This window comes from Filobasidium floriforme, assembly GCF_021052385.1.
Source record: "Filobasidium floriforme strain CBS 6241 chromosome Unknown HD553scaffold_10, whole genome shotgun sequence".
In the NCBI taxonomy this organism is placed as follows: domain Eukaryota; kingdom Fungi; phylum Basidiomycota; class Tremellomycetes; order Filobasidiales; family Filobasidiaceae; genus Filobasidium; species Filobasidium floriforme.
In genome coordinates, this window is record NW_025763631.1 from 782,316 (window position 1) to 799,912 (window position 17,597).

Below are 17,597 nucleotides of genomic sequence, written 5' to 3' on the forward strand. Positions count from 1 at the left end.
GGTATCGCTATCTTTGAAACCTGGCCGGCATGCATCCGTCCCTCATACCCTTGTATAGATTCGACCTCTATCTTATATCTCCATGAGCCATCGCCGATCGCAGACACCTTGGGTAAAATGGGTTGTGTCTCCAATCTATAAATGCCATTACGTCATACTGCAAGGTGAAACGCGGATGACCGTCCTTTGTCCCTTCTCCTTCCGGTACATATGAGCCAGCACCTGCTATATAGTAGTGAGCGAGTATGAACACAACTCATTTCGCTATCAACGACAACTGAAGGGTGACTGGCTTTTTCGAACGAAAGTGACTTCCGAAACCATCTTCCTCTTATCCAGCATGACACCCGACTACAGCAAAGAGTATTCAAAATGGGTCAAAGAAGTGGCGTTGAAGCACTGCAAGGAGAAAATAAAAAAGGTCGAGCGCAACCAAATCATGAAGATGCCGACAGAGAAACTTGACGGGTTACAACGATTCTACTTCTATTGCGAGCGGTATCTCCTTCACTATGATCTTTGCAACATGGGAGAACGAACGGGAGACAAGCTGGATCGCAAGGATAAAGTGAAGTCTTCAATCCTGGACTGCTGGAACAAGGAGGTCACTGGTTATAATGAGATAATTGTAGCTCGGTGGCCGGACGGTCCACAAGCAGACGCGGACAAAGCTGATAAAGGCGATTCGACGTCTGGGGCCTTCTTGAGCGTAAGCATCCTTCTTGACCAATGTGATGCTATCCTGACGATGACCGATTCCTCTTCCATCTTTGCCCACAATGTTGTTCTACATGGCCGTAGCGCATCACTGGCAGCACACGCACAAGCCGCGGCGAGGGGGATGACACTCGGCTGCTAACGTCGTCCGAACCTGCCCGAACAATCGAAGAAGTAGACCCGGCTGATCCAACAATCCGAACGCCCCTCTTACAGAGTCCTTCTCAACAGGACTTCGACAGAACCGGGACGCTACCGCATCGAAGTGAGGAATCAGACGAAGATGACATGCCATTCTTGTGACCTGTCGAAGTTGAGACTCTGATTCTACTTATTGTACTGGTTCAAGCGCCATATGACACTGTCTCGTTGTATCCCCTGCTAGCATTTGCCCTGATACTACTAGTACTTGGCAAATGAGACCAAAATTGCTGCCGTCATTATTGGTCATTCAGTGTGCCAGCAAAGTGCTGCCTCATCGGCCGGACTACAGTACTACTACTGTGCCGATAGTGCTGAGTCGAGAAGCGAACGTTGAGCGCACCTTTGTTAGAAGGTGTGTCAAAAGGACAAATGATGATGCTACGTCCGGAGCAGTGTGCGCACACTTAGTAGCCGATGTAATGACCGCAATACTGATGAGTGGCAAAATCTTCGCTCGACCGACTCGAATGCCTACGCCTACGAGGCATAATGTACTGTACGCCTCATCGGAATGCGACCCGACAGACACCGCAAATCCACGGAGATGAAACCGAGAAGCTTGAAAACTCCTGGATGACGATATAGTCAGGTTAGCACGCCTTTGTCGCATGCTCGAGAAGCGTTCTCGGCAGGCTTATTGGAAGAGCATATAGGCTGCTTGTTCCGATCTCTCAATAGTTCACGGCTTAACTTCTTTCCGTATACAGTAGACTGTCCCGAAGTGCACCGAGATGGCTGAAGAACCCCACGTCACTGCTGAACAATTTGACAGATGGTTCTACACTGGTGTATTGATCTGCTGTAAACAGGAAAAGACTACGCAGACCCGCCCTGAGCTTCATCTCGCCTGGAAATCGCTTCGGGATCGTTGCAGCGATTTTGCGCACAGAAACCTGAGAAATCCAAACGAAGCTGAGCACTATCAACGGGAGGTGGAAAAGTTGTGGTATCTTACCGATACCGGGGAACCTTTGAGGGAAATGTGGCCAAACGGACCGAAGCTCCCTGATACTACCATGGAAGACAACGCTTCCAATGAAAGCGCCTCTGTGAGTTTGGTGAGGGAACACTTTGCGTCAGCACTTTTGGTCACATTCTTGCTGGATTCTCGCTTAACTCTTGCTTTCGTGTGATGCAGACTACTGGTGCTTTGACGGGGATTTTGACTGCCGTACTGAGCATCTTCACGAGCAATACCCTCGAGAACAATCCTGAGCATCCTACAGAGCGAACCCCACTGTTGCGTCCTGCAAGATCATCTAACGACCGCAACACAAGCGATTCCATGGAGACCAAGGAGTCTTTAAAGCGTCGACCGTCGTTAATTGGTAGCGAGTCTGACGACTCTCCGACCTGTTGAAATTGTATACAGAAGCATGTCGGTCTTGATACTGTGTTTTGCGCTTACTGTATCCCCTTCCCCTCCCTTCGCTAACCGATAGTGACCTGGACACTAATCACGTTCCGCCTTCGGCGCCTTCCGTCGCATTTGTGGCGATCGGGACGAGAACTTGTCGATGTTATTGATGCGACCTCCTCCAATCCCCGCTGTCATAGATTACTGCTGGATGACTCCCGCCGAACGGAGTGAAAGATCTGGCATATTATCGGTCTTATCAACGGAATTCGAGTGAACGAGCGACTGACCGCTCCTCGCATCTATCGATGCCTCCCAACCTCGCAATCTGTTTGGCAAGGAAGCCTTATACGGAACAAAACCGAATCGTCCATGTGTTCCAGCCTTTATCACCAGTAATACATTCCAAACGAAGACGATCGCCGATCCGCAGCCCAACCCTTCCCTACTTCCACGCAGTCGCAGATCGCAGTCAAACTCGTACTCATATCCGTAGTCGCGCGATAAAAAATGTATTTTGGATTCTTTTATCGATCCGCAGTTTCATGTCCACCATCCGCGTCCGGAATCTCCGACCCGCTCGGTTCCGAGAACCCAGACCATTGGTTGGACTGCGACTACGAAGCCGCCACGACGTGCTTGGAGCGTTTGAACCGATTGCTGGATTGCTCGTGAAGAACTGTGGTAGAGGTGATCTTGAACTCGAAAATCGGTTTCGAGCTTGTTATTCTCTGGTTGTGAGGCGCGACGAGGTGTGATTCGGAGGTCTATCCCCATTATATCACACATCAGAGCACAAACGACGTACGAGCACATCATACTGCATGTCAAGACGTTCACACGATGAAACAGCTGAAGCGTTGAACGTCGAGCGGAAAGCCACCTATCCGAGATCCGAAACGAGGAGAGGACGAGCGTTTCTTGGAACCGCTTGGAAAGGCTCATACGATCGCCGACCTTTACATCGTACGTCGGTATTCGGGCTCACACGACCAGCGAACCCGCGAGCCAGGATAGTCGACGACATATTCGGTACCAAGCAACGCTCCGTATTCGAGGAAGGTCCGGTCCGGCGTTCAACGTCGTATGGGATCGAAACCATCTGGGAGCGGTTGTAGGTGCACCCAAGGATTCCTCGGCTCTCTCGATACTCCCGCCCGCCTGTATACAGTAGTCTGGCTGACCGCCAAGTGTCGCCTTGGTATTCTGGGAAGCAGAGCAGGACCTCGACCTCTACGGCTCTACCCTCGTGATCGGGGAGTTGTGAACGAGTGCGTGCGAGGTGTACGTCCGGGCGTACCTCGTTTCATTTGGCATTCCTCCCCCTTGCTCTTCCCCTGCGCCATGTCGGAACAGCTGACACGAACCTGCCACCACCGCTCGCCCGCCCAATCACATCGAGTCCAACGCTCGAACATCACCGACGTGTGAAAGAGCTGGGAGGGGATCAAACGCCTCGGGTGCAAGGTCGATCGGTCTTCTGTCGGGTTTGACAGGACATTCGTCCCAAAGAGGCAATTTCGCGTCGAGGCGCTCGAGGTGGATGATTCTAGCGCGCGTGATGTGGCTTGATCGTCCCTTTGATCGGAGCCAGAATCTTCTGTCGCTTTCTCACGCGTTGCACCAGGACTCTCTCTCCGCGCTTCTCCGACGCATTATTTTGATTCCGCGCGTCATCGCCAAGAGAAGAGGGTAATGTCTTGGCACTCTGTTCATTGCGGATCGCCTCGACAACTTCAAACACTCGAACGTTTATAGAGAGAGAGGGGGTCGTGACGATGGCTCCATACAAACGTCAACCTCCTCCTTTCCCTTCATCACCCAACCACTCTCATCGATCACCAACAACCTCGATCGACCAAACAACTCTCTCTCTCCTCTCTTCACTGAATAGGAGATTGAAATCAGGGCTTGATCACCCACCACCGTCGTCGCCGTCGTTGCCTCACTACAACTTTTCGACTCACTATCGCGACACACGACACGACACCCATCCTTTCACCGCCAACCATGGCTCACCACCACTCGAACACGCCGAGGATCGTGACCACCGACGTCGAGGAACCTCACCGAGGCGCCCAAGATCTCATCGGTTCTACCGTGCCCGAGACTCGCGTTTCAGGTGTCTTGCACGGAGACCCTCGGGACGACTACCTCCACACCGTCAACCGGGAGTCGGCCAACGAAAAGGCCACCGCACACAACGTCGCGCCTTCCAATGGGGCCTTTCTCAGCGTCTCTGGCGCCGACCACCTCAGTCCGAGCTCGACCCGGTACACCGGCAAGGAGGGGTACGATGAGAAGACGGGGTACATCAACCCGTTGCTCATGAACCAACCTCCTGCCAAGGTCCACAAACGTTCGGCCATGTCCAAGCTCAAGGGTCTCTTCCGTAAGAAGAAGGACGCCGAGCTCGAAGAGGACGACGACTCCGAGGAAGACTTGACCGAGGAGGAGAACGCCGCTCAGGCTAGGGCTTCGGCGCATATCGATCCTGCGAACGATACCACCGACCCGACCCCCTTCTTCCAGAAGCCTCTCGTCCTCGCCTCTCTGGTCGACCCGAAGAACCTGGAAGACCTCGAAGCTATCGGAGGGACCGAGGGACTGCTCCACGGACTCGGAGTCGATGGGACTCGCGGTCTCAACGTCGACGGTTCTCACAGCGCCGGTAACGGAGGTCCATCGATGATGGACGCTCAGTTCAAGGCTTCTCTGGAGGACAGGAAGAGGGTCTACGGAGACAACATCTTGCCTACCAAGAAGACCAAGTCGTTGTTGCAATTGATGTGGATGGCCATGAAGGACAAGGTCCTGGTAAGTCGCGCCGCGTCTCGCTTTCACGTGCCCCATCCACTTGAGCTCATGTATTTCACAATTCCACTCTTAGATCATCCTCGGTATCGCCGCCCTTATCTCGCTCGTCCTCGGTATCTACCAATCCGTCGGTGTGGACCACGACCCGATCCCCTACCTCGAAGGGGGTTGCACCAACCCCGCTGGTTGCGAAGAACCTCAGATCGAATGGGTCGAGGGTGTCGCCATTCTTATCGCTGTTACCATCGTCGTCTTGGTCGGATCTGTCAACGATTGGCAAAAGGAGAGGCAGTTCAAGAAGTTGAACGAGAAGAAGGACGACAGGATGATCAACTGTATTCGAGGTGGAACTAGGATGACTATCAACACCAAGGTGAGTTCGCGGTATCAATTCGGTCGTCGCCTCGTCTGCGGCATTTGTGCTGATCTTTTCGCATCTCGTAGGACATTCTCGTCGGTGACATCTGTGTCGTCGAGACTGGTGAAATTCTTCCCGTCGACGGTGTCTTCCTCCGAGGTCACAACGTCAAGTGCGACGAGTCTGGTGCTACCGGTGAATCTGACCTGATCAAGAAGGCTTCCTACGAAGAGTGTATCGAGGAGCGCAACTCGTTGCCCCCCGGAAAGACCCTGAAGAAGGACTGTTTCTTGATCTCCGGTGCCAAGGTTACCGAGGGTGTCGGTGAATACGTCGTCATCGCCGTCGGTACCAAGTCTTTTAACGGTCGTTTGATGATGGGTGAGTTTGGGATCAACGCTCAAGTGATTTGAAAAGCAGGGCACGGTGACTGACGATAGACGACGCCTTGCAGCCCTTCGAACCGATGCTGAGAGCACTCCCCTCCAGCTCAAGCTCAACAGGCTTGCCGAGCTCATCGCCAAGTTCGGTGCCTCGGCCGGTCTCACCTTGTTCTTTGCCTTGTTCATCCGATTCTGCGTCCAGCTCAAGGAGGACCCCGACAGGACTCCCGATGAGAAGGGTCAGGATTTCATCTCGATCTTGATTATCGCCGTCACCTTGGTCGTCGTCGCCGTCCCCGAAGGTTTGCCCCTGGCCGTCACCCTCGCCCTCGCCTTTGCCACCAAACGTATGACGGCGGAAAACTTGCTCGTCCGAGTGCTCGCCTCTTGTGAGACTGCCGGAGGTGCCAACGTCGTTTGTACCGACAAGACCGGTACCCTCACGCTCAACGAGATGCAGATCGTCGCCATGTCGCTCGGTGTCACCGCCAAGGGAGTTCGTCGATTGGAAGAGAACCCGCAGAGGACCAACGCCAACAAGGTCGAGGACGAGAACGGTGTCGCCGAGATCGAGAACACCCGAACTGGCCGACCGGATTTCACTTTCGACCTCTCCGAGCTCAACCAGATCGCCACTCCCCAGATGCAACAGCTTTTGAACGAGTCTTTCTGTATCAACTCGACCGCTTTCGAGGAGATTGACAAGGAGACTGGCAAGGTCGGCATCATCGGATCCAAGACCGAGGCTGCCATGCTCTTGCTCGGTCGAGAGGTCGGATGGACCGGTGCTACCGACCTCCGTGCCGCTGCTACCGTACACCAGGTCTTCCCCTTCAGCTCCGAGGTCAAGGCCATGGCCACCGCCATCACCTTGCCCAACGGAAAGATCAGGTTGCTCGTCAAGGGTGCTTCCGAAATCTTGCTCAAGGTCTGCACTTCGCACGTCGACATTGACGGTCCTTCGAACGCTGCTTCCGACATCAAGGTCGTCCGATTCAACGAGGAGACCATGACCAACTTGCAGAGGACCATCTACTTTTACGCTTCGCAATGTCTCCGAACCATCGCCGTCTGTTACAAGGATTACGAGCCCGGTACTTTCCCCACCGCCGACGGCGAGCAGGAGTTGCTGTTGGCCGACCTCGCCAAGGACTTGACCATGATCACCGTCGTCGCCATCGAGGACCCTCTCCGACCGGGAGTCATCGAGTCGGTCTCCAAGTGTAACAAGGCCGGTGTCGCCGTCAAGATGTGCACCGGAGACAACGTCCTTACCGCTCGATCGATCGCCATCCAGTGTGGCATGTACACCCCTGGCGGGATCGTCATCGAAGGTCCCGCTTTCCGAAGGCTCAGTCACCAGGAACGTCTCGAGATCGTACCCCGTCTTCAGGTCATGGCCCGTTCGTCTCCCGAGGACAAACGTCTCTTGGTAGAGTCTCTGCGAGAGCTCGGCAACATCGTCTGTGTCACTGGTGATGGTTCCAACGATGCTCCGGCCCTCAAGGCTTCCAACATCGGTTTCGCCATGGGTATCTCGGGTACCGAGGTCGCCAAGGAGGCTTCCGACATTATCGTCATGGACGACTCGTTCGCCTCGTTGACCCTCGCCATCAAGTGGGGTCGATGTGTCAACGACTCGGTCCGAAAGTTCTTGCAATTCCAGCTCTCTGTCAACGTTACCGCCGTCGTCTTGACCTTTATCACCGCCGTCGCCTCGGACGAGGAGGAGTCTGTCCTGTCCGCCGTACAGCTCTTGTGGGTCAACTTGATCATGGATACTTTCGCCGCCCTCGCCCTCGCTACCGACCCTGCTTCCGAGAGGTCGCTCGACAGGCAACCCGAAAAGGCCACCGCTCCCTTGCTCAACATTGACATGGTCAAGATGATCCTCGGTCAAGCTTGTTACCAGATCGTCGTCTGCTTCGTCCTCCACTGGCGTGGACACGACATCCTCGGTGACGAGCCCGGTGGCGGAAACTCGCAGCTCAAGACCTTAGTCTTCAACTCTTTCGTCTTCTGCCAAATCTTCAACATGATCAACTGTCGATCCCTCACTAGCGACCTCAACTTCTGGCACGGTATCCACAGGAACCGTTGGTTCATGCTCATCTTCCTCATCAGTGAGTCTTCCGCGCGATCCAGTCGTCTTGCAGTCATTCAACATTTGCTAACCACGCTTCGATGCTTTCCTCTCGTGTAGTGGTCGGTGGTCAGGTCTTGATCGTCTTTGTCGGAGGAGCCGCCTTCTCGGTCACTCGAATCGGTGGACGAGACTGGGGTATTTCGATCGTCATCGGATTGCTCGCCATCCCCTGGGGAGCCTGCATCCGACTCATGCCCAGTGGACCTCTCTACCGCCTCTTGGTCAAGCTCAGGATCTACCCCGATCCCAACGCTCTCCCCGAGATTTCGCAATCCGCCGACTACAACAACTTCCAGTACGCCGAGCCCGTCTACCAGACCCGAAGCAACCTCGACCTCTTCCGATCCATTCGATCCGAGAGCCGTCTTCGTGCCTCGCCCATGGTCCTCAAGTCTCGACGAAGGAGGATGAAGGATGCCAAGCTGCAGTACCCTACCTTGCTCACCATGGCTCCTTCGCTCTTGCTCGGTTCCGTCGCTGCCGGTCAGAACTGGTTGGCACCCTTGGACAAGCTCGGAGAGGCCACCGAGCAGCAGCAAGCTAGCCAGCCTTCTCAGCCCGCCTCGGGCAAGTTGAGCTTCCACCCGGATTCGGACAAGAACGATCCGATCTACCAGAAGTACTCGAAGATTTAGGATGGTCGGCGCGCCATTTCATACACACCAAAAACACGATTCGACATGACCGATAATAATCTCACCACGGGGATGCAGCGGGCATCATCACAACAAGTTGTACAGTACCGGAACATATACCCCTTATACCCTGCCAGTAGTTAGTTGCTTGTATCACTAGAGTAGTACACATCATGATTTTTCGATGGAAACATTCTCCTCTCGATTTACAAGCCGTAGTCGGGTTCCTTCCTTTGTCTGCAGACGATCGGTACAGTTCGGTGGCTGGCAGCTTGATAATTTCGGCGATACGACCTGTTCATGTCGACCAAGACGTAGATAATGCGTATCCTGCAAGGTCATGAAGGTCATGAAGCATGAAGTTATGATCATTCGTCGCATTTGACCCCAAACCGAATAAACGCGATCCTTCCCTGGACGTGCGGTTGATCGGGTGAAACGTCATCAAGCATCGAAACCCGTCGGATGTAAATCGAGAGGGGGAATGTCGTCATCACGTCATCGGGCATCGCGCTATGAGGATCGCTCACCATCTGGAATCCCAGCGCCGGCCGGTGAGCAGCTGAGCAGGCTGGTTGTTGTGCTGTCTCGATGACACGCTCTCGCTTCGGGCGGGAGAGCACAGCTGGAGGGGATCGAGAAGATCGTTTGTTATCGTCATCAGTTCTCAAGGTATATATACCAGCACACACCCCTATCCACCTCGACTTTCGCACCCTTCTTCCCTCGACCCCAACAGATTCACGCATACCACTTACCACCTTATAACCCACCTACCAACCACAAACACTACTATCAAAATGTTCAGGTCCACCATCGCCCGAGTTTCCCGACCCATGGCTACCCGAGGGTACGCCGACAAGTGTAAGTCAGCTTTCCTTCACATCTCCCTTTCTCTTGTGGCTTTATCCTCCCAGATCGACATGAGCTCACTTTGAACTCCTGAACTTTTTTCATTCTTTCTATACAGCCGTCTCCGAGACCGTCGGTGACGCTTTGAAGAGCGCCGCCAAGGCCTTCTCGGCTGGTGATGCTACTGGCGACAAGGCCGGTAGCGTCGGAGGCAAGTTCAGGTCGGACGGAGAGATCGGCAAGGAGGGAGAGAAGGGTGAGTCTTTCGTCTCTTCCCTCAATCACCATTCAATTGGGAGGAGAACTAGGTGGAAAAGAGCGATTGGGCTGATCGATGCTTCGGTATGAACTAGTCGGAGGTACCTTCTCTTCCAAGGCCGATGGAGCCGTCGGATCGCAGTTCGAGAAGGACGGTGCCGTTGGCGGAGTGAGTCCCTTTACCCTCTGTCTTTCCTTTCTCAACCCACTCACTGACCATTCCGCAACCTCTCGTGATCGTCCACTTCCTACCCGTAGACCGCCCAGAAGGCCAGCGACAAGGTCTGGGACGCCGGCAAGGCCGTCAAGGGCGAGAAGTAAACATGCTCTTCTCGAGACCAGCACGTTTCCTACTTATGGAGGAGAGTTAGGTTGTATCCCATTACAGTAAACCGTCATAACAACTTGAAATGTTAAATGTGAATAACGAAAAACATCATCACAAGGCATCGCCGTCTGGGTGGGTCGTTGTGCGTATCAGTAGATGTATTTAGAAAGCAGAGACATAGGCTAGGCAGTAGCTTCAGAGGGAGTTGAGTTGCAAGGTATAAAGTCCTTAGGTCTACGAAGCCATCTGGCCGGACGACTCAACAAACGCAGGGTCGGAATCTTCAATCACCGTGCAAGACTTACCGTGGCACCACGCTAAGACGAGCGTTGGAATCAGACCAAGATGAGCCATCCTTCTTGTCCACCATACCGCCTGGCTCCATCTTTCATTTGGCTATCTGGTCCATGTACTCTCAGCTCGAGATCAAAGTCTCGGTATCTGGTAGCTCATTTCTCGATTACGTAATGCCAGCGGCACCGACCGGTCCCAGCCACCGACGCTCGGCTAGGGTCACTTGTACACGACCAAACCCGTCAAGACCCCTTCATAACCATTTCACGTCTTCTTCCTTTTCCCGATCTGACCCGCAAACCCGAATACATCGAATGAGACCCGACGATCTGGGATCATGAGCGCAAATGCAAACGCAGATCCGACCAACCCGACGGATTCCCGAGATGGGACGTTATGGAGCGAGGACGTGGCTGGAGGCGGGGTCGAGCTAGCCGACCAGCATAAGAAGCAGGACAACCAGGAGGACGAGGATGAGCATGAAGATGGGGGTGAAGACGTAACAGCAGCGAGTACAAATGCTGCTGGAGGATCGGGAGGCGGGAAGAAGAAGAAAAAGAAGAAGAAACAGCAACAGCAGCAGCAGCAGAAGCGAGATGAGGAGGAGGAACAGGAGGTTCAAGAGCAAAAGGGTGAACTTGAAGAAGCAGAGGATGACGATCAGAAGGTGTCAGGGCCAATCCCGAATGATGTTGCCGTGAGTCTGCTGTCTAGGTATGAATCTAGTTTCGAGTTTTGGATACTGATTGAGATGGCCTGTGCCATTCCATTAGAAGCAAGACCCTCCCGCAACACCGGCGGCGGATGTTGAATCTGTGCCAGTCACAACTTCTGAAGCGGACATCAGCGAATCAGGCTCCACCCCTATCTCCAAAGTCTCAAGCTCAGAAGTCGTAAATCCGGAACCTACCGTAGACACCTCTACACACCCATCTCCCGCGCCAGAACAAGCCTTTGGTACGACAAAGGAGTCTCTTCCCACACATGAGTCGGATCTGTTTGACACACCGGCAGATGGCGAGACGGACGAATTGTTCGGGAAAGCCGATCAGACACATCCAGAGGAGGATCTGTTTGGAAGCGTGTTACGGCAGGAGGAAGTCCTGGTCGACGAGGTTCGGTTGGAAGAGCCGGTCGACGACGAGGCAGAGAAAGATCCGAGGATAGATGCGGAGCGGGAAATAGAGGTTGAACAGGGAGATGCCGAGGCCGATAAAGATGCCGTGACAGAGCAGAAGGAGGCAGAAAAACTTCGGTTGGCGGCCGATGAACCTGGTCTTTTTGACGATGATGATGGCCACGAAACGGACGACTTGTTCGGATCGCAACCGGCCACAACAGATGCTTTCGACTCTGCTCTCAATTTCAACGGGACAGCCGCCCAGGAGCTCGAAGCTGGACCGGTAGTGAATGAGGCGACAGAAGACGGTCTTTTCGGTGCTGTATCACCTTCTGCTGAGGACGATCTATTCGGCGCTCCACCCAATTCCGAGCCGTTCGCTTTGGAGCTTTCTTCCGTCGAGACTGCCAAGCCTTTCGATCCGGAAGCTGTTCGGGATGACCTGTTTGAAAGCGAACAGGAGGCTGCGGACGACCTGTTCGGGCAGGCTGGGCAGTACGAGAAGGACGCTGAAGAGGTTCAGACGCCCATAGTCCCGGTCGAGGATAAGCAGGCGGTCATTCCGGCAGAGAAACTTTCGAGATCGACCGATATTAGTGCGGTTGTTCTGGACTCGCCCGCCGACGATCCCTTCGGGGGCCCAGCCGATCAAGCAGAGGACGACTTCTTCTCAACCGCCCTGAAGCCCGTCGAAACCGTTCAAGAGTCAGAAAAGCTCGAACCGGGTCCGATGGGACGCTCGCGTGCGTCTACGAAGACGTCGGATCTGTTTCAAGGTGATGATGCTGGGGATCTGTTTGCGAACATCGGTCAGCAAGTCGACGTCAATCAGGAGCAATCCCAGAACCACGACCAGGACCTTTTCGGTGCTTCTCAGGATGACGACCTGTTTGGGCAGAACCAACCTGCGGAAACGCCTGTTTGGGATCAGAACGATGCGGCCGCGGTGACGCCGGCCCAGCCATTATTGGCGGTCGACACAGGTGCAGTCAGCTATGACTCGGCCGACCTAGACCTGATGGGAGTTCCGGAAGGTTGGGTTGACGAGACGGGTCAATGGTGTTGGTACACCCACGACGAGCGGGTAGAAGTGGCCAAACAGATGATTGCGGATGGAACGGCTGAAGCTCGTAAGTCGCAGACTCCTTGGTTGTTACCAGCACTTATCTGACCAGTATCGTCAATACAGCCGAAAAAGAGCCGTCCGATGGCGTCCCTGACCAGGCCATTACGGCTCCGGCTAACACTGTGCCGGCAGTAGACCCTTATACGCCCGCGTCCACACAAACCTACTCGCCATTACAGTCAAGCACATCTCTGATGGGGGCAGCGATGCCCTACGTGCCGAGTTCGTCTATCAGCCGATACGGAAGCCCGGTCGTACAGCCATATGCGCCGTCGACTTACAGCCCATCCGCCTACAACCCCTCACCCTATGCCCCAGTCAACAATTTCAATAACACGAACCCTTACAACACGTCCAACGCCATCCCGAAGCATGTCGCACCCCCCGCACCACTTCGACGCACAACCACGACCACAGCTTATGACCCGCCTGTGCCTGCAGCACGAAACCTTTCACGACCACCCTCCGCGGCACCTGTTATGACCTCGTACGCGCCCATGTCATATACCCCTGCCCCCATCAGCACACCTGCTTCGCCTCCGGCTCCGACTGGACCTCCTCGTTCGAGTGGTCCTCCTCGGGCTGCCAACTCGATCAAATCGACCTTGGGAGGACGTTCCACTCCGACCGCTTACGACCCTCCGGTACCCGCGATGAGTCGACAGCCTAGTTATGCCAGACTGAAGCCTGCTCCGGAAGTAGCTCCCCCTCTACCCCCGTTACCGCAGATTTCGCCCCAGCCAACGGCTCACGTTGCACCACCACCGCCACCTCCAGGTCCTCCCAAGGGACCTTCAAGGAACGCAAGTTTCATTCAGCCTCCGCCTCCGGCTGGAACTTATCGTCCCCCATCCCGAGCCAGGGTCGAAACCTCTGATTCGATGGCCTCACAGCGACAGGCTGCGCCGCCGGTGCCCCCGTTGCCCAAGAATACCCCAGCTTCGTCATATGAACCGGCAGCTCCGTACACGCAGGGCACGCCGACATCTCAGCCTGCATTCCTGAGCGATACCGACCGAGTGCAATATGGGTACCAACCTCAGGCAGCGTCATCGGCGGGCGATGTGCCTTCCGGCCCATCAACCGCTGACCCGCCCGCTAGCTCGGTGATACCAGCCCGGTCGCAGGTAGCTCCAGAGACCCTGTTGACCCCGCAACGAGGCGAACTTGCAGACCTCCCCGCTGGTGACGACACCTGGCCCAACAATGTCAGCCCTGCCAAGGCTCGGCCGCTACTCCGGGAAGACACTTTCCAGCCCCTGTCGCCAGAAAGCGCACAACCGTCAAGTTACGACCCGGAAGGCGCTATATTCGATGAGGAAGGTGGACAGGAAGGTGGGCAAACCGTCCAGCCCGAGCAATCCGGTGCAGTCGAGGACCCGTACAAGCCTGCTCCGACGAATTACGCGCCTGTACCGACTCAGCAGGAACCCAGCGTCTATCAGTCGTACGAGAAGTCTCCAGTTCCTTCGCCTTACAACCCGTACCAACCGAAGATGCAGGATCGACCGGATCAGCCGGCTTATGTGACGCCTTTGCCGAACGCCTTCGCCTTCCCGAACGACAGTTACGTCTCACCAGCTTTGTCTCAAGAGCCCGTAGCGTTGAGTGGGTCGGCTTACGAGCCGGCACCAGAAAACATTCCCAAGTCACTTACCGAGGACGTTCTCGAGAGGGCATCACCTAGTGCTCGTCGAATCCCGTGCGTCTCGTTTGGACCCCAAGGCCAATGCATTGTTGTGTTTCAATCGGAATCCGCCGGAAACATCTCCGAAGATGGCCAACGGTTGCTACCGGCATACGGCGATCGATCTCAGGCGCAGGAAGTGCAGCTGCATCAGTTGAAAGATATCATCCCCGAAGAGGGCGTCTCTGCTGCTGCGGCCGACTGGCCGGGACCACTCTTCATTGATGCCGCAGCAAGCAAAGTCACAGCCGCCTCGAAGAAGAAACGGGACGCTGTCAACGCTTACATTGATGCCCGTGTCCAGGAGATCAGAAGTGGCCTTGTCTATCTTACAGCTTCGAAGAAGGACGAGGCAAGCCGTCACAAGGCCGAGGCGACAATGCTATTACTGGAAATCGTCAAGCTCATGATTGCCGCAGATGGCAAGAACCTGCTCAGGTAAGCAGAATTCTACTAAGTGCGCATCATGCGATAACTCATACCTAGTGGGATTGCAGCGATGTATCGAGTCGGACCGAGCTCATTGGATTGCTCTCGAGCCATGTCCCTGCGGCGACTGAAGAGCCTGCCTTGCTGAAACGCACAAAAACGACAGAGCCAGTCGCGTCAGCTGCGGATCTGCAGTACCTGTCGCGTATGCTCGTCAAGGGTCAGCAGCAAGAGGCGCAACAATACGCCATTCAACAGCAACTGTGGTCGCACGCGTTGTTGGTTTCCAGTGTCATGGGGCCTCAAGCCTGGCAGTCCTGCGTTGATGCTTTCGTCGCCCAGAACGCCCTCAACCACGATCTGGCCCAGCCTCTGATCACGGCTTATAAGATGTTCGGCGGTACCCAACAGTTGGCACCCGCGGCAGGTCAAGCCGGGTCATGGCGGGATAGCGTCGCAACAGTTGTTGCCAATGCGAAAGCCTCTGATTTCGAAACTCTCGTAAAGCTCGCTGATCAGCTGAAGCAGAGCGATCTCGTTGAGGCTTCGCACATCTGGTATGTTGCTGGTGTGGTGTGTTCGTTTTCAACTCTTTGATCTGACGCCACTACGTATCTCACTCAGCTATCTGTTGTCAATCAAACTCAATGAATGGGCTGCTGGTTTCGATACTGGTCGACTCGCACTGTTCGGTTGTCGTGATGTCGCTTCCACTGCAAGGGATCTCGAGATTTCTGAGCTAGTGGAGTACGCGCTGTCGTTCCGACCTGTGGCCAAGGGAGCCGAGCCATATCACGGGGTGCCTCGACTGCTCGCATACAAGCTCCAGAGAGCGTTCGAGTACTTTACCCGCGGTCAAGCTTCGGAGGCAAGAGCGTCAGTAAACCTACGGAGTTACCATAAGCTGGGTGACTGATGTTGTCGGTATTTTTACAGCTACTGTGACGCTGTCTTGGCACAAAGCAAGTCTTTCAGGTCGCCTAACCCTGCCATGGTGGCTGTAACCAGGCAGGCTGAGACCTTGTCCGGACGAATCGCTGGAATTGCTGTCACAGCCGTTGCAACGAAAAAGGGTGGCAAGCCAAACTTGGAAAATCTAGGATCCTGGTTCGAGGGGCGTCTCACCAAATTCATCGCTGGCGACGAGGCGACTGAAGAGAAGCCCACCAAGCCGACTACCAGCAAGGACTCGTCTGACAAAGCAGCCATCGGCCCATTTTCGCATTACAGTGCCATCTCCTCGCCGAACGCTGCTCCTAGCCTGAGCCGCAGTTCCACATACGATTCCGCGAGCCAGCCGAGCATGGTACCGGGACCCCATGCGTACCGCAGTGGCTCTGCAGCTTCGTACAGGCCCCGCCAACCGAGCCAGCTGTCGATGCAGCGACCCACATCTGCTATGTCGTATCGTCCACAGGAACAGCATGCCTTCCCCGAAATGACCCGAATTTCAAGCAGAGTCACCGAGCAAGATGGTATCGATTCGCGTCGAGGCTCTGAGCTTAACGACACGCAGACACAGGTGGATCCGAGCGCGACTGCGGTCTCTGAAACGCAAGCCGAAGAGCCTCGATACCAGATACCATCTTGGGGTCAAAGCTATGACGAGCCAGAACAAGCGGAGGGACGGGCTGAGGGAGATTACGGTGCGGAGGCAGTTCCTGATGGTTCCTTCATCAATCCGATGCAGACTTTCATGTCGCCAATGGCGCCGGCTCCCTCGTACGAGCCGCAAACCACGTCTGCCGCGATGGAACGACCCGCATATGAAGACGATGACGACGATGATCTGGGTCTTGGGAATACATCTCATAAGCAGAGGGCCGCTAAAGATGAGCCTCGGACCGCGGCCACCAAACCGACTGCTGCGCCATCCTCTTACGAGCCCGCCCCGGCGAAGGAGGAGCCGGTCAAGCCAGAGCCGGCAAAAAAGGCAAACCCTCCAGGTAAGTATTGTGCGAGACGTCGGTTATTTGACTGTTGAGCTGACCACTCACACTTGCTTATCTATAGACGCAGGCAAAGGATCTCAGAGCGGATCGTGGCTGGGCAAATGGTGGGGTAAAAAGGAAGAGACCGCCGGTCCAGGTCCCGTCAAGGCCAAGTTGGGCGAAGAGAGTGCGTTCTACTACGACAAGGAGCTCAAGCGATGGGTCAACAAGACGGCGGGCGCTACTGAAGCACCCAAGCCTCCTCCACCCCCTCCTGCTCGTGCGACCCCTGTCAATGCGAGCGCTGCATCCACTCCTCAGCCCATCGTAGCGACGTCCACCCCTCCGCCTCCTTCGGCCAGCCGAGGTTCGCCGACAGCTACTTTGGGAGGCACAGCCCCGCCTGCGGCGCCTCCAGCTTCGAACTCGGCGCCACCTGGTCCTCGTAGCATGCCACCAGCAGCGCCGCGACCGCCCATGAACGCCGCCGATCCGCCATTGGCAGACCCACTCGCTGCGCCTCCGATGAGAAAAGGAGCAGCAAAGGGCAAGAAGGATTTGCGAGCGAAATACGTCAACGTTTTATGATGAAGGCTGCATCGAGGTCGAGATTGGTGTTTTGGGTTGTAGTGTATAATGTGGTTGTATACTAGAACAAGCAGAGGTAATGACTTTTGCGGCAGATCTTTCCGCGTGTGGACACCAAGGATACAGCTGTTCCCGTCATTCATCAGTTGACACGCAAAGACGTCAGCTCCCCCGCCTCGAAACGTGCCTTTCCAGAGACCTGCTCCAGACGTGGTGCGACAGGATATCTTTGCTCGAGGCAAGGCTTTCTTGCGACAAGAGATCTCTGCTGAAGGCCAGGCGTTCTTGAGAGGGTTGAGGTGTTAGATGCTGCACGAGAAGTTCTAGGTAGCGTCTCAAACACCTGTATTCTCTCCCGTGTGCCGAT

The 17,597-nt window shown here is 55.1% G+C and overlaps 4 protein-coding genes across 4 annotated transcripts; all 4 read left to right on the top strand.

The window, feature by feature from the left end:
* Positions 1-340: 340 nt before the first annotated feature.
* Positions 341-2,281, top strand: HD553DRAFT_355278 (uncharacterized protein; the record flags this gene model as incomplete). Its single annotated transcript, XM_046183818.1, has 6 exons — positions 341-709; positions 802-982; positions 1,231-1,273; positions 1,507-1,510; positions 1,632-1,970; positions 2,060-2,281. The coding sequence occupies 6 exons, from the start codon at positions 341-343 to the stop codon at positions 2,279-2,281; spliced, it is 1,158 nt and encodes a 385-aa protein (XP_046036943.1).
* Positions 2,282-4,645: 2,364 nt separating this feature from the next.
* Positions 4,646-8,617, top strand: HD553DRAFT_271804 (uncharacterized protein; the record flags this gene model as incomplete). Its single annotated transcript, XM_046177729.1, has 5 exons — positions 4,646-5,095; positions 5,169-5,468; positions 5,540-5,834; positions 5,908-7,959; positions 8,040-8,617. The coding sequence occupies 5 exons, from the start codon at positions 4,646-4,648 to the stop codon at positions 8,615-8,617; spliced, it is 3,675 nt and encodes a 1,224-aa protein (XP_046036944.1).
* Positions 8,618-9,245: 628 nt separating this feature from the next.
* On the top strand, positions 9,246-10,423 carry HD553DRAFT_311075 (uncharacterized protein). The gene is made up of 4 exons (XM_046179917.1): positions 9,246-9,481; positions 9,588-9,725; positions 9,823-9,896; positions 9,986-10,423. The coding sequence occupies exons 1-4, from the start codon at positions 9,418-9,420 to the stop codon at positions 10,046-10,048; spliced, it is 339 nt and encodes a 112-aa protein (XP_046036945.1). The 5' UTR covers positions 9,246-9,417; the 3' UTR covers positions 10,049-10,423.
* Positions 10,424-13,318: 2,895 nt separating this feature from the next.
* On the top strand, positions 13,319-17,365 carry HD553DRAFT_311078 (Sec23-binding domain of Sec16-domain-containing protein). The gene is made up of 5 exons (XM_046179918.1): positions 13,319-14,720; positions 14,780-15,268; positions 15,336-15,587; positions 15,648-16,657; positions 16,725-17,365. The coding sequence occupies exons 1-5, from the start codon at positions 13,477-13,479 to the stop codon at positions 17,228-17,230; spliced, it is 3,501 nt and encodes a 1,166-aa protein (XP_046036946.1). The 5' UTR covers positions 13,319-13,476; the 3' UTR covers positions 17,231-17,365.
* Positions 17,366-17,597: the final 232 nt, after the last annotated feature.

Excerpts from the sequence above, each read along its gene's own strand:
- HD553DRAFT_311075 (XM_046179917.1), top strand. The coding sequence starts at position 9,418 with ATGTTCAGGTCCACCATCGCCCGAGTTTCCCGACCCATGGCTACCCGA. Across the intron at positions 9,726-9,822 it reads CGGCAAGGAGGGAGAGAAGG|TCGGAGGTACCTTCTCTTCC; the intron begins GTGAGTCTTTCG and ends GGTATGAACTAG. Across the intron at positions 9,897-9,985 it reads AGGACGGTGCCGTTGGCGGA|ACCGCCCAGAAGGCCAGCGA; the intron begins GTGAGTCCCTTT and ends TCCTACCCGTAG.
- HD553DRAFT_311078 (XM_046179918.1), top strand. The coding sequence starts at position 13,477 with ATGGCCTCACAGCGACAGGCTGCGCCGCCGGTGCCCCCGTTGCCCAAG. Across the intron at positions 14,721-14,779 it reads GATGGCAAGAACCTGCTCAG|CGATGTATCGAGTCGGACCG; the intron begins GTAAGCAGAATT and ends GTGGGATTGCAG. Across the intron at positions 15,269-15,335 it reads GTTGAGGCTTCGCACATCTG|CTATCTGTTGTCAATCAAAC; the intron begins GTATGTTGCTGG and ends TATCTCACTCAG.